This window comes from Etheostoma spectabile, chromosome 4 (assembly GCF_008692095.1).
Source record: "Etheostoma spectabile isolate EspeVRDwgs_2016 chromosome 4, UIUC_Espe_1.0, whole genome shotgun sequence".
Taxonomy (NCBI): domain Eukaryota; kingdom Metazoa; phylum Chordata; class Actinopteri; order Perciformes; family Percidae; genus Etheostoma; species Etheostoma spectabile.
This window is the reverse complement of record NC_045736.1, coordinates 11,639,932-11,652,084: the sequence shown is the minus strand read 5'-3', so window position 1 is coordinate 11,652,084 and position 12,153 is coordinate 11,639,932. Positions and strand designations below refer to the sequence as shown.

Below are 12,153 nucleotides of genomic sequence, written 5' to 3'. Positions count from 1 at the left end.
TGAGTGGATCACAGATGGGTAGATGTCAAAGTTTAGTCCGCATAGTTTTGAAACCATTAAAAAAAAGAATTCAAGTGCTGTAAGATTAAATTGAACACCCCACAAATTCAATGAAAGTAATCATTAATGTCACCTGAAGAACGTATGGAATCATCCATGTTATTTTGGACAATTTGGTTGAAAAAAATCCATATTTTTGATATAAAACACTTCATGGGTCAGTTTGACCCAAGGACAACACAAGGGTTGAAGTTAAACCTCAGACTGTCACCATTCAATGACTTTAAATTAATTTTAAAGGGGGCACCACGCACTGTAGATATTTAGGCATGCGATTCCTACTGTCAGACCTGCCTACTGACAAAATTAACACTAACTTAAATCCCAAACAGGTAAAAAAAAGTAAGTTCAAGCCTTAAGCGCCATATACTTATATCCTGTTAGAGCTGTGCCCGAGCTATAGGAGTTATAATTTTGTGTTTTGAATCTGCATCTTTCTTTTTTTTTTTTTACAGTATCATATGCTGACACGTGGTCAAATTCTACTTCACGTTTTAATCTCACAGAGTCTCATATGTGCCTTTTGGAGTTTTCTGATGACGTCTTTTATTTTAGCGTATGCAGATGAACAGGCACTACAGTGTATAAATGACAGCACTATGCTAAAAAAAAAAGCCCTCTATAAAGAGTTTTCCTCAATGTTTTCAGACAGAAGAGAAAGAAGCATTTCAGTATTAAAAATAATAATAAGATTTACCGTCAGTGTATCACAGGAGTTTCACAGTGGATGCCGCATTTATAGCTTTTACACACTTTAACAGTACACTTGTTAACAGTCCAATTCTGCTTCAAATACAGTTCAAACACGCTGAAATCTTCAGATTCATGTGAACAGTCAAGAGGGCCGGTGTGTTGTGTCAGTGAAATCTGAGCTGGAGAAGCCGGAGTCCGATTCTGTGGAAGCGAGCTCTCTTTCACTTTGTTAAACAAGATGGTTGAGAGCCCTTGTATGTGGCAGGGTGGTAGATTCTGGAAATGCAATATTTAGTTCACCCTCTCCTAATCCAGTGCTTAAAAGGAGCCACATTGTTTTCCAAGCATACAGAAGCGCAAACACGGCACAAGAGACATTTCCTTCCTGGATCTTTTAAAAAATGAACTCACTTGCAGAAGAAAAGGCAAATGTCTCATTAATATTTCAGAGACGGATCCTCTTGTTGCACTGCTCTTCTCTGTCTGCGTCAGTAAGAGAACACCCACCTTCCTCATCGACAACGGTGTAGTTTTTCACCTCTGGTTGCCAGGAGCAACCCACCAATGCGCTGTGCCACATGCACTCCTACTTTTTTTGGTTTGTATAAAGTTTGATTTTCTGATACAAATAAAAACATTTCACTTTAAAGATGGGTATATTCATCACAGCCTGTAGTTTGGAACACAGTGAAACCAATAATGACTAAGCTGCAAATTCATAGCATCATCATTATCCCGATCACAGTTTTAATTCAATCGAGGAATTGTTTCTAATGTGGTGGAAACAATTTGAGGCCATGCACATGATGGGTTGGGATCAGAGCGGTAAACAGTGTGTGGGAGCGTCAGCATGCACATAATCACCTGCTGATAACAGCTGGGAGCTGATAATGCCAAGTCACTGACATTCACTCATAGAAAACAAGTCTCATTAACTGCAGAAATAAATTAACAATTTGAACATTTGTGGTGAAATGAAGCTTATTTTCCAGGCAGGTTTTGTTCAAGGTGCCTGCATTATTAACATTATTATAGTATTCAGAATTATTAAGACACTGAATGAAATAGTCATAACAGGCACCTTCTCAGTGACGGGGTGGTCAGCAGAGGATAATGTAAATCATTTTTGCACTGATATGCTCTGAATGTGTGTGTGTTGGATTTTACCGATGGTGAGTTGTCTTTTATCTCGGTTGAAAAATGCTAATTCAGTGACATGCTACGGAGAGCAGCAGGAAAACAACACAATACATCAAAGGAAAAGTTTGACATTTGCAGTGAGAAGATGGCTACCACCCATGACATATGAAGCCAGAGCCAGAAGCTACTTAGCTTAGCATAAAGACACAAAGCAGGAAAAAGAAGCTAGCCTCCCTCTGTTTCTGAAGCTCACTGAATAACATCTTGTATCCTGTTTGTGTAATTGGTACAAAAAACGTTACAAGTTGTGTGCTCGTTGTTGGCCAGAGACAATGACTCCAAAAACTGCAGCATATAGTCCATGATATGATAATGTGATATGATATTTGTTATAAACGTGTCATGCCACTAAGTGGCCCATTTCCAAAGTCTGACACTGTGAGCCTCCCACTCTCCAGATTAAACAAATTAGATAAAACATGTTAATTTGTGAGCTTTAGAGGTGCTGGTGGGTGGATTTAGTTACCTTCAGACAGAGCCAGGCTAGCCGTTTCCCCTTGTTTCCAGTCTTAATGCTATGCTAAGCTAAGCTAACCTGGTTCTGGTTGTAGCTTCATATTTACTGTACAGACATCAGAGGGTTATCGATCTAACTCAGGAGGAACAAAGCAAATAAGTGCATTTCCCCTAAAATGTCAAACTATTCATTTAATGCTAACATGTAAATATTTCACAGAGAAAAAGAAAACACTGTAGTCAATGAAGAATACAACTGTAAAAGCATCCAGACTGTAAAAAATATATATATATATGTACATGAAATGCACAGTGCATTGCGTATTCTCCCTATCCAGGCACAATAGACAATACCATATCAATATGATGAGAGAACATACTCTATGGCATCTTAGCGTCACATATGGAATCACACACAGCTCCACACATCCAGTAAGAGACTAAAAACTAAAATGAGTTGCTTCAGTTGCAGTGTTTGGATGATGATGATGTGATCCTGAACAGTAACGGCGTCTCTGTGATGAGTGCTGAGATGAAGACAGCTCACTGTGCCCGACGGGAAGAGGAAGCTTTGCTTTCAAGGCTCTGGCAATGTGCAGTTATGACCGGACGGTTCAGTCTGGGTTTGCCCTCCGACGAGGCAAGCGTCCTCAGCTGGAACAGCTACATCGGCTCCACATAATTGGCCGGGTAAAGACCCAGCTGCCCGTTGTCTAGGCGACCTTTACACCAGCCCTGTTCGTCCTCGTCCTCCAGCTTCATCAGCTCGTCACCTTTACCAATGAAAGGAGACGGAAATGTACGGCAGGAAGAGATTAGGTGAAACAATTCTTACTAATGTCATGCAGAGTCAAGGGTAACATGGATCTTATTGGTGTCAACAAGAACAGGAATGGAACACTGCGCCAAAAAACACATGTAGGAAACTACTGGAACTGTTGGGTACTTGTGGATTCTGGAGTGTGGTCTGGACCTGCTCTATCTGTAAAGTGTCTTGAGATAACTCTTGTTGTGATTTGATACTATAAATAAAATTGAATTGAAATTGAATTGAATGTAGGCTGTTTACGGTGGACAATAAATGGTTAGATGCACGTCAAAAATAAAGTACCCAGATATACCCAAACCACTTCTTCAGCATAATCCACTCATCCATTTGTAACATAATAATAATATAATGCATAATGTAATATACATAAAATGTTCTCCATCAGTGGAGATGACTCAATATAGGGGCCTTTCTGTATGGAGTTTGCATGTTCTCCCTGTGCTTGCGTGGGGTTTTGTAGAGCAATTAACCCAATGTGAATGTCTGTTTTTTGGTCAATCTAGTGTGTTGACATTTTTTTGAATATGATTAGTTGCTTATTTGCTGAGTTAAACAAACAGACCGACACCATTTTCAAATCTGCCCGTTAAATGTGAGACCACAGCCAGCAACTGGTAGCTTAGCTTAGCATAAAGACTGGAAGCAGGGGGAAAAAAGCTAGCCTGGCTATAACAAATAACAAAATAATTGCCATAAAGCAGCATAGTGTATGGGAATGATTTTTCAGTGTATTCCTTTAACATGTTGTACCATGCGGACAGCGCGGCAGCAGGAACTGTCCTTGACTTCCTTGAATTCATTAGTAAAAGGGTCGCTAGCTTGAGTTGTAACCGTGCTGGCGGGGATTCACAGTTTTGTCCCCAGGTGTCACACTCACCTGCTCTGAAGCTGAGCTCATCCTGCTCTTGGCCTTCGTAGTCGTAGAGCGCTCTCACTCTCACACCTTTGCCCACATCGTCGTCGAAGGGGTTGGGCCCTCCGTTGGTGTCGTTGCCCGAGTCTGGGGCTGTCTGGTCATCGTCCGACCACTCTGTGGAGGCCGTGTACGCCTGGTTCTTCTCGTAGCTGCTGACACTGAACATTTATATTTATAAATGTTATAAATATAAATACGACTACAGTACTTCAGGTGGATTTGTCTAGTTTAGTGATTGAAAGCTGACAATAGTTACTTATAACACTTCTAACACTATATTACATACAAAACTAGAAGGGCAGACCTTGGCCAAGGCATCTCACAATGTTGACGCTATGTGAATTGTCCCAGTTGGGAACTCATTATTTCCGGTTATTCCGACACCACATGAATGCAGGACATATGCCCTCTCTCACAAAGTTAACAAAAGTGAAAAATAGTTTGTGTATCCTCCCGGTGATTTGGATCCGCTCCAAAATGTCATGTATTATATCTTGGACCATGCTACACCCTTCTACCAGTTTCCATGAAAATCAGACCAGTAGTACTTCCATAACCCTGCTAACAGACAAACCAACCAACCAACAAATAAATGGACAAACCAAACTGAAAATATAACCTCCTTGGCAGAGGGGATAATGATATGAATACATACAAAAATGTTCAATATTGTTATTTTTGTTTTTTATTGTGTAAGAAAGTAATAACAGAACAAGTGAAGACAAGTACAGGGACACACAAAAAGCCAAACATGAATGTGTTAAGTGATGTAATGTGAACATGAATATGTAAAGCAAGACAGAGACATATGACAAAACAAGGAGGATAAAATTAAACCTCAGAAAAAAAACCTGGCAAAACAAACAATGAATGAATACAACATTAGTTCAAACTGGAGGGACCAGTATAGCAGGACGGGCACCAGATCAAACCAATGGAGGGGGTGGGCCCAACGCACAGGGGCGCGACAATAGAGAGACAAATATGAAATATTGATCAGACACCATACAGTGAAGGACGAAAATGATTATACCAGATATAGTATGCAAAACTAAACTAATGATTTACACTGCGGGGATCAAGAATGTTACATTTAGTAAGTTGAACGTCTGTGACATATGAATATATATATGAAATACACTGGTGTTTAGTCTTACCTTCCCCGGTCTCCAGCTTGAGCGTGGTCTACTGCTGTTGTAACGTTAGTCAGCATGACTCCATCGCTGCCTTTCTTTGACTTTTCTTTCTTTGAGATGTTATGGGTAAGGTCTGGGTTATATTCCTGCAAAACACGAGACAAAACATCAATGCTGGACACTGCCTCAATAACCAACATTTTACACTACTCACAGAAATGATTGATTATTATTTCTCTGTAATCTTTCACTGCCACTGTTAAACTAGGATAGATAGAAATGTATTTTTAAAGGAATAGTTCAAATTCCAACTCGTCAAATACTTGCAGCTTGGTCAGTGGCCCATTGGCTGTAGCTTCACAATTAGCATATAAACATGAGAGTCTTCTCATCTAACTCTCATCAAGAATGCAAAAAAGTGTATTTCCCAAAATGTCAAGCTGTTTCTTTAAAGGTGCTAATTTTTTAGGCTACGATATGTTTTAACACATACAGCATCTCCTCGCTATCCGCGAGCTGCCTGTTCCCAGAACACACTGTAAAAAAACGCACCACGAACCATAAAGAACAGCCAATAACCGACAATAAGGAGTGGGTTAAGTTGTGGAAGTAGCATACGTGCTCACGCTGCTGTGGTGATGGCAAAACCAACTCCTTACTGTCTGTTATAGGCTCGAAGACTATTTGTTATGGTTCGTGGTGCAGGTTGGCGCGGTTTGTTTTTGTTACTGTTTATAGAGCCTGGGCTGTCTACAATCTTCAGTCTTCAATTCAATACTATTTTATTTATAGTAACAAATCATAACAGAAGTTATCTCAGGACACTTTCCAGATAGAGTAGGTCTAGACCACACTCTATAATTTACAAAGACCCAACAATTCCCCCCCCAAAAGCATGCATTTGGTGCGACAGTGGTGAGGAAAAACTGCTTTTTAACAGGCAGAAACCTCAGATGGAACCTGACTCTTGGTGAGAGACCTCGGTTTTTTTAATTCAGGGGACAGGTAGCTAGCGGATAGTGAGGAGATGTTTGCTGTATGTGACAAAAATAGCCTAAAAAACATGTGACATCGCTTAGAGCACCTTTAACAGTATATATATGGCAGAATGTTGCAGATTGCCAGTGAGTATTTAATGCCTTAAAGTTGGTTCTGTACCTCAAACTGTGGCCAGTTCATATGCATGCCGGGGCCGTGGGTGTTGCTGAACCACTTCAGATCTTCCTGCGGGCTGGACGATGTGATGGAACGTTCAAGATCTCTGTACACCGTAGCATAGCTGTGAAAAGACAACACGGATGTAGCATACGGGTAAAGGATACTTTGGTAATTGTGTCTGGTCATATTAACGTCTCAAACCTTTGGTCTTCTGTGAGGTTGAGGTGGCGTTTGACGTCCAACAGCATCTCCCTGAGGAAGCTCAGCCTCTTCTCTTCAAACTGCTGGCACTGATCGAACACCTGCTCCATGTTTTCCATGTAATGTGGAGTGCACTTACTCAGCTCATCCAGAGCCTTCTCATACTTCTCCTTGGCCTAGGTGGTAACACACACACATGAAACAAACACTTAACAGCCTGAAAAACGTATGTTACCAAATAGGGCTGGGACGATATGCCTTTGACCGATTTCATTTCACGACACATGGGAGCCGATTCAATGTGGTTTGGGATTTTTATTTATTACAATTCTAGAAGTATTGCCATTCGATAATATTGAGTATTGCTATTATCTTGTACTTCTTACAAAAAAAAGGTTGAATAATTCACTTCAAGAGACAATATTTAATGGGACATTTCTAGACACTAATTATTTTCTAAAAAAGAATGTACATCACTTGTCAGTCTTGACATTATTTAAATTGTAATGAACAACTTAACATGTATTTTCTGCATTTTCTGCTTTCGCTCTGTTTTGCTGGAAATGGATATGAGATAGTTGCCGTCAGCTGTACTGTATAACAATTTAAAAACATAGAGTTTAGGGAAAAGAATTGATTTTAAAAACATTTGCAAAAAAATCATAATGCATACGATTTTCGATTTTTGCCCCAACCCTATTACAAAATATCACTGATGACACATGCCTGGTACACATGTTCCTTTTTTTCCAGATCTGTGTTCAAATGGGAATCCTATTAACCTTGAAAAGGACAATAAATATTCAAGCACCAGAAAGACTTATAAGAGTGTGAATGTCAAGGCAGTCAAAGGAGACCAGAGTCCACTTCCTGCAAATGTTGGACTAGTCAAAACTGAGGGAGACACATCCCTGTAGAGGGGGAGGTGTGGTATTCAGTCACACATTAATAATGCCACACTGACTAACAGCTATGATGCCTTTATGTAACAGAATCCAGCTCTACATCTTAACCACTGTGATCTCCTACCAGGTCAAAACTAAAAATGAACAATTTTTTGATGCTTTTTTTATCACTTTTTGATGTTTTTTTTCACCATTTTCTTCATTTTTGTAACACTAGCATCAGTATACTGTACACATCACTAACACCAATATATCACCACTAGTTTAACACTATTTTCTTTTTCGAATTCATGGTCAAGAAACCTCCTTTATATGAAATTATATAATTTTTTTGTCTTTCGTCAAAGTTTTGTTTGGGGGTGAAATAAAAAAATTCAATAAAGTAATGCATTGAACCTCTGTTTAACTTGCAAGAAGCGTTATATGGAACCATCCATGTAATATTTGAACAATTTGGATGAAAAAAACCCAAATTTATGATGTAGAAACTTTTACAAACGGGGGAAAGTTGACCCCAGGGCAACAGGAGGGTTAAAATGGCCAGTGAGTTGATTTGCTTTTGGCTTGACAGCTGCAGCGGTCGCTGCTCTCACCTTCTGTGAGTCCTGTTTGCACTTGTCCACTTTCTCCTGGAGTTTCTTCTGCTGGTCGGCGGTCACAGAGGCCTCCCCCTTACTGTTGGCCTCTCTGATGGACGCCAGCTTCTCCTCTTTGCACGCCATGTGGTAGGACTTCTTGGCGGCCTCGAGCTAAAGGAATAAGGCATTTATGGTTAGAAAAGGATTTTAATCAAATAGCAATCAATAATCAAAGTAGTTGATGATTATTTTCTGACAAACAAATCAAACTTTTTTGCACTGATCAAGTATGTTGGGTAAATCTGCACATATGAGAAATACTGTATGCACAATCATGACCTTTCTAGTTATAAACTTGCTACAACTGCAACTAATATTATTTTCACAACTGACAAATCTGACCATTATTTTATTGCTTATAAAAGCAGTGCCCTGCTATGCCATGAACTACTACAAACTACTATTTTCTTATCAACAGAAATGATTGATTATTATTTCTCTGTAATCTTTCACTACCACTGTTAAACTAGGATAGATAGAAATGTATTATTACAGGAGTAGTTCAACTCCCAACTTGTCAAATACTATTTTTACTACTATTTTTAGTCACTGTTCTATTATCTTTTACTGTGACTGTTATTGCCACTCTTCATTCTAACTCCAACCGGTCGTCAGACACCGCCTACCAAGAGCCTGGGTCTGTACCAGGTTTCTGGGTAAAAGGAGTTTTTCCTCTCCACTGTCGCACTGTTGCTTGCTCTGGAGGAGACTACTAGAACTGTTGGGTCCTTGTAAATTATAGACTGTGGTCTAGGCCTACTCTATCTGTAAAGTGTCTCGAGATAACGCTTATGAATTGCTACTCTAAATAAATTGAATTGAATTGAATTGAAAATGTTAGAGAATGTGAAAAATGCTCATCATTGCAATTCCCTCAAGCCAAAGTTGATGAAACTAAATTGCTTGTTTTGCCTTTCAATTAGATCAAAACCTAAAGATATTAAGTTTACCATCACATCAGACACAGAAAAGCTACAAAATCCTCACAATTCGGAAGCTAAAATTAAGGAATGTTTGGCATTTTTGGTTAAAAAATGATTTTAATGATTGACCAATAATCAAAGTAGTTGATAAAGTAAAGGTGACAGGATAACATATTCTAAAACATATTCTAATTATTTATAAAAGTGTTTCATGATCAGTGAATACAGAGCGTTGTTGTAAAAACTGAAAATGAATAATTTTCACTAATGCCGACAGCAAATGTGACATAAAGGGTCTGTCCTTTGTGTTCATGTGCCTGAAAGACTGTTTAACTCAACAGCAGTTCTCAGAAGGACTCAAATGTAATTCATGTGATAATGTGAGTTGTGAGAGTTTTTACATGAATGGAGGAGATAATAAAACCCCACTTCCTCACCTCTTTTAGCTTTTTGGCCCAGGGTTTCTGGGCCTTCTTGAAGCCCTCGTCTGCCTCTTTGGTTTCCTTGAATCCTCCCATCATCTGTTTGTGGTACAAGTCTTTCTGCCAGTTCTTCACCTTCTCAAAATCCTCGTTGATCAGGCTGTTTTTCACTTCCTGGTGAAGCTCGCTCACCTTCTCCGCCTCCGTCATCACCCCCATCCAAGCTCGCTCTACTGTGCCATACTGAGGCCCTGGTGGAGGACAAATCAAGTGACGCATTAGATCCAAAAAAAAGAACCACACAGATATTTTGAAAAAAACAATATGTATGCATCATATGAGTGTAACAGAACAGGGTTACCTTTGTCTACCAGCTGTCTCCACCTCTTGGACCACTCGGTGAGTTGCTGTGCGTAGGCTTTCTCGATTTTGGCACGCTCCTGGATGCAGTTCATCAGGTCGTTGCAGAGCCGGTGACCATCGTCAATCCGCTTCACTGTACGTTTGTAGTTCCCCACCTTACATTAAAACAATGTCTCAAGTTACTTTTAACGCTTTTTTTTTCTCAGAAATGTAAAGTACACACATGTATAACACTGTTACGCTCATGTTAGCCTACTGAAAACATTTAACCTTTGTGTTCTCTCACCGTCAACCATGAAAAAAAACTTCTGTTGTCCCTCATCTCAATGTTTTTAGTTGCTTTTTTAAGTTTTTTATTTGACGTTTTTGTATTTTTTCCAACATTTTTGGCCACTAATGTCAATTTTTGGTCACTAAATTGTAATTTTTGTCACTTTTTTCAACATTTTGGTCACTCTGTCTGATGTTTTGGTCACTTTTTCATTGTTTTGGGTGCAATTTCCAATGTTTTTGAGGCTTTTTTAATCATCTTTTTTGTTGCTTTTTCCAACGTTTTGTGTTTTCTTTTTTGTTTTACATTTCCGGTGCTTATTTTGACGTCCCATATGTTGTGATATTTTTTTAATTTAATTTTTTTAAATGGGGTCAAATTTGACTCGAACACAACATGATGGTTAAAAATGTAAACTCCAGGCTTCATGTAGGCAGTGGTGGCCTAAAGGTTGGAGGAAAGAGCTTGTGACTAGGAGGTCGTCGGTATCCAGACCAACAGGATAACATCTGGGTGGATAACGTGAAAGAGCAGCGCTTTTGTCCCTCCCACAATACCACCACTGAGGTGCCCAAGAGAAAGGCCCTTGACCTCAAAGCCGCTCCAGTGGCCAGCAGATTAGAGCTTCCAGGTATGAATGTGTAACTGTGTGAATGTGATCAGGCTCGTTAACTCAGTGAATAAATAAACCTGAAGAAGTAAAGGTTAAATTAAAAAAACAAAATGGGTACTGCGGTCCTCTTGTCTCTAGTTGTTATAAATGATCTGCTAATAACAACAAAGTATCTCATTACTGACTGTCATGGCTGAAGATGGATTATGTTTCTAAGACAACTGCTGTACTACTGTACTGCTGTTATAAGGATCACTGTGTAAGGTGCCACCTTTAAAAAGGAACTCAGCCCTGTAAGCATTACATAGGCAGGAGGGAACAGCAGGGAAGACACTGCTGGTGTGAGTGGACCTATGCAATGAAAGCAGGGGGTCTGTTAATGTCATATAATCTACAACTCTGCATGGACACGAGAGCAGCGAGCTCCCAGTTAGCTGTTAGCTTAGAGTGAGAGAAGCGGCCTGAAATCCCATATTACTGCCAACATTTTACAACTTTGTGAAAGAGAAATAAGGCACTGCATCACTGCTGTATGTGTAATAGGTGTTTACCTAATACCTCACCCTGAAAATGACACTCAACAAATCTCAAACGTGGACAAAATGAAAGCAGACTGGGGACAAATGATGTATTCAACATTTGCACTCTGCTTCAGCCGAGTCAGCGATCAGCAGGCAGCACTGCAGCAGCTAAAGCAATGAGGAGCTGTACATGTGATGTAGTGACTTCGTGCTGGAAGCAGGCAGCTTTGCTGCCCCAGCTGATTGCTGGTCGGGGAGACATGATGAGGATAAAACACAGCCGAGTCGGACAGGAAACTGATTATACAACCCCCAATGTTTTCTGTCTCATGAGACCATCCATCATACATACTCCGTGATAATCAATATAATCCATAGCTTAAGATGTGTAAAACTTTTTTTTCTGGTTTGTACATCATGAACCAGCTCTCATTTATGATGAATGGACTTCTGGGAACTTGTTACTCAAAGGACTTAGGACTGTCTTTCCACAGTAGTCCATATAGTCATGGACAAGAAACCCAGTACGACAGAGCTGAAACTAAAAATCTATTATTGAATCAGAAAAATAATAATCTACTACTAGTTTGCCATCTTACAAGCAAAGCCTGCACGATTAATTGTTATAAAATCTCAATTCACCCTGTTCATGATTTTTTTTTTTACTTAGATTCTCATTTTATTTTACGAGACTGTATCACAAACGCTACTACTTTCTTCTGTGAGTTTTAAACATAGTAGTCTGTATAAAATAGGTTTTAAAGCGCTGCGATGCTCTCCCTTCCCTTCATTGAAGCCTCTATGTGTATAGGCTTGTGGTGATGCGCAATGTGCTATAGGTGCCAAAA

At 39.6% G+C, this 12,153-nt stretch overlaps 1 protein-coding gene across 5 annotated transcripts in view; it reads right to left on the bottom strand.

Annotated features, from left to right (window-relative positions):
* Positions 1-498: 498 nt before the first annotated feature.
* pacsin1b (protein kinase C and casein kinase substrate in neurons 1b) overlaps positions 499-12,153 on the bottom strand; it is a 35,253-nt gene continuing 23,598 nt past the window's right edge. For 4 of the 5 annotated variants that reach the window (XM_032514028.1, XM_032514031.1, XM_032514030.1 and 1 more), the window contains 8 exons: positions 9,899-10,055; positions 9,553-9,788; positions 8,148-8,303; positions 6,650-6,825; positions 6,449-6,569; positions 5,312-5,436; positions 4,116-4,312; positions 3,073-3,182 (listed from right to left, as the gene is read on the bottom strand). In XM_032514028.1, coding sequence (XP_032369919.1) covers positions 3,073-3,182; positions 4,116-4,312; positions 5,312-5,436; positions 6,449-6,569; positions 6,650-6,825; positions 8,148-8,303; positions 9,553-9,788; positions 9,899-10,055 — 1,278 coding nt within the window. Of the gene's footprint in view, positions 3,183-4,115; positions 4,313-5,311; positions 5,437-6,448; positions 6,570-6,649; positions 6,826-8,147; positions 8,304-9,552; positions 9,789-9,898; positions 10,056-12,153 lie in introns of all 5 variants that reach the window. The other variant, XM_032514032.1, reaches the window with a different exon arrangement.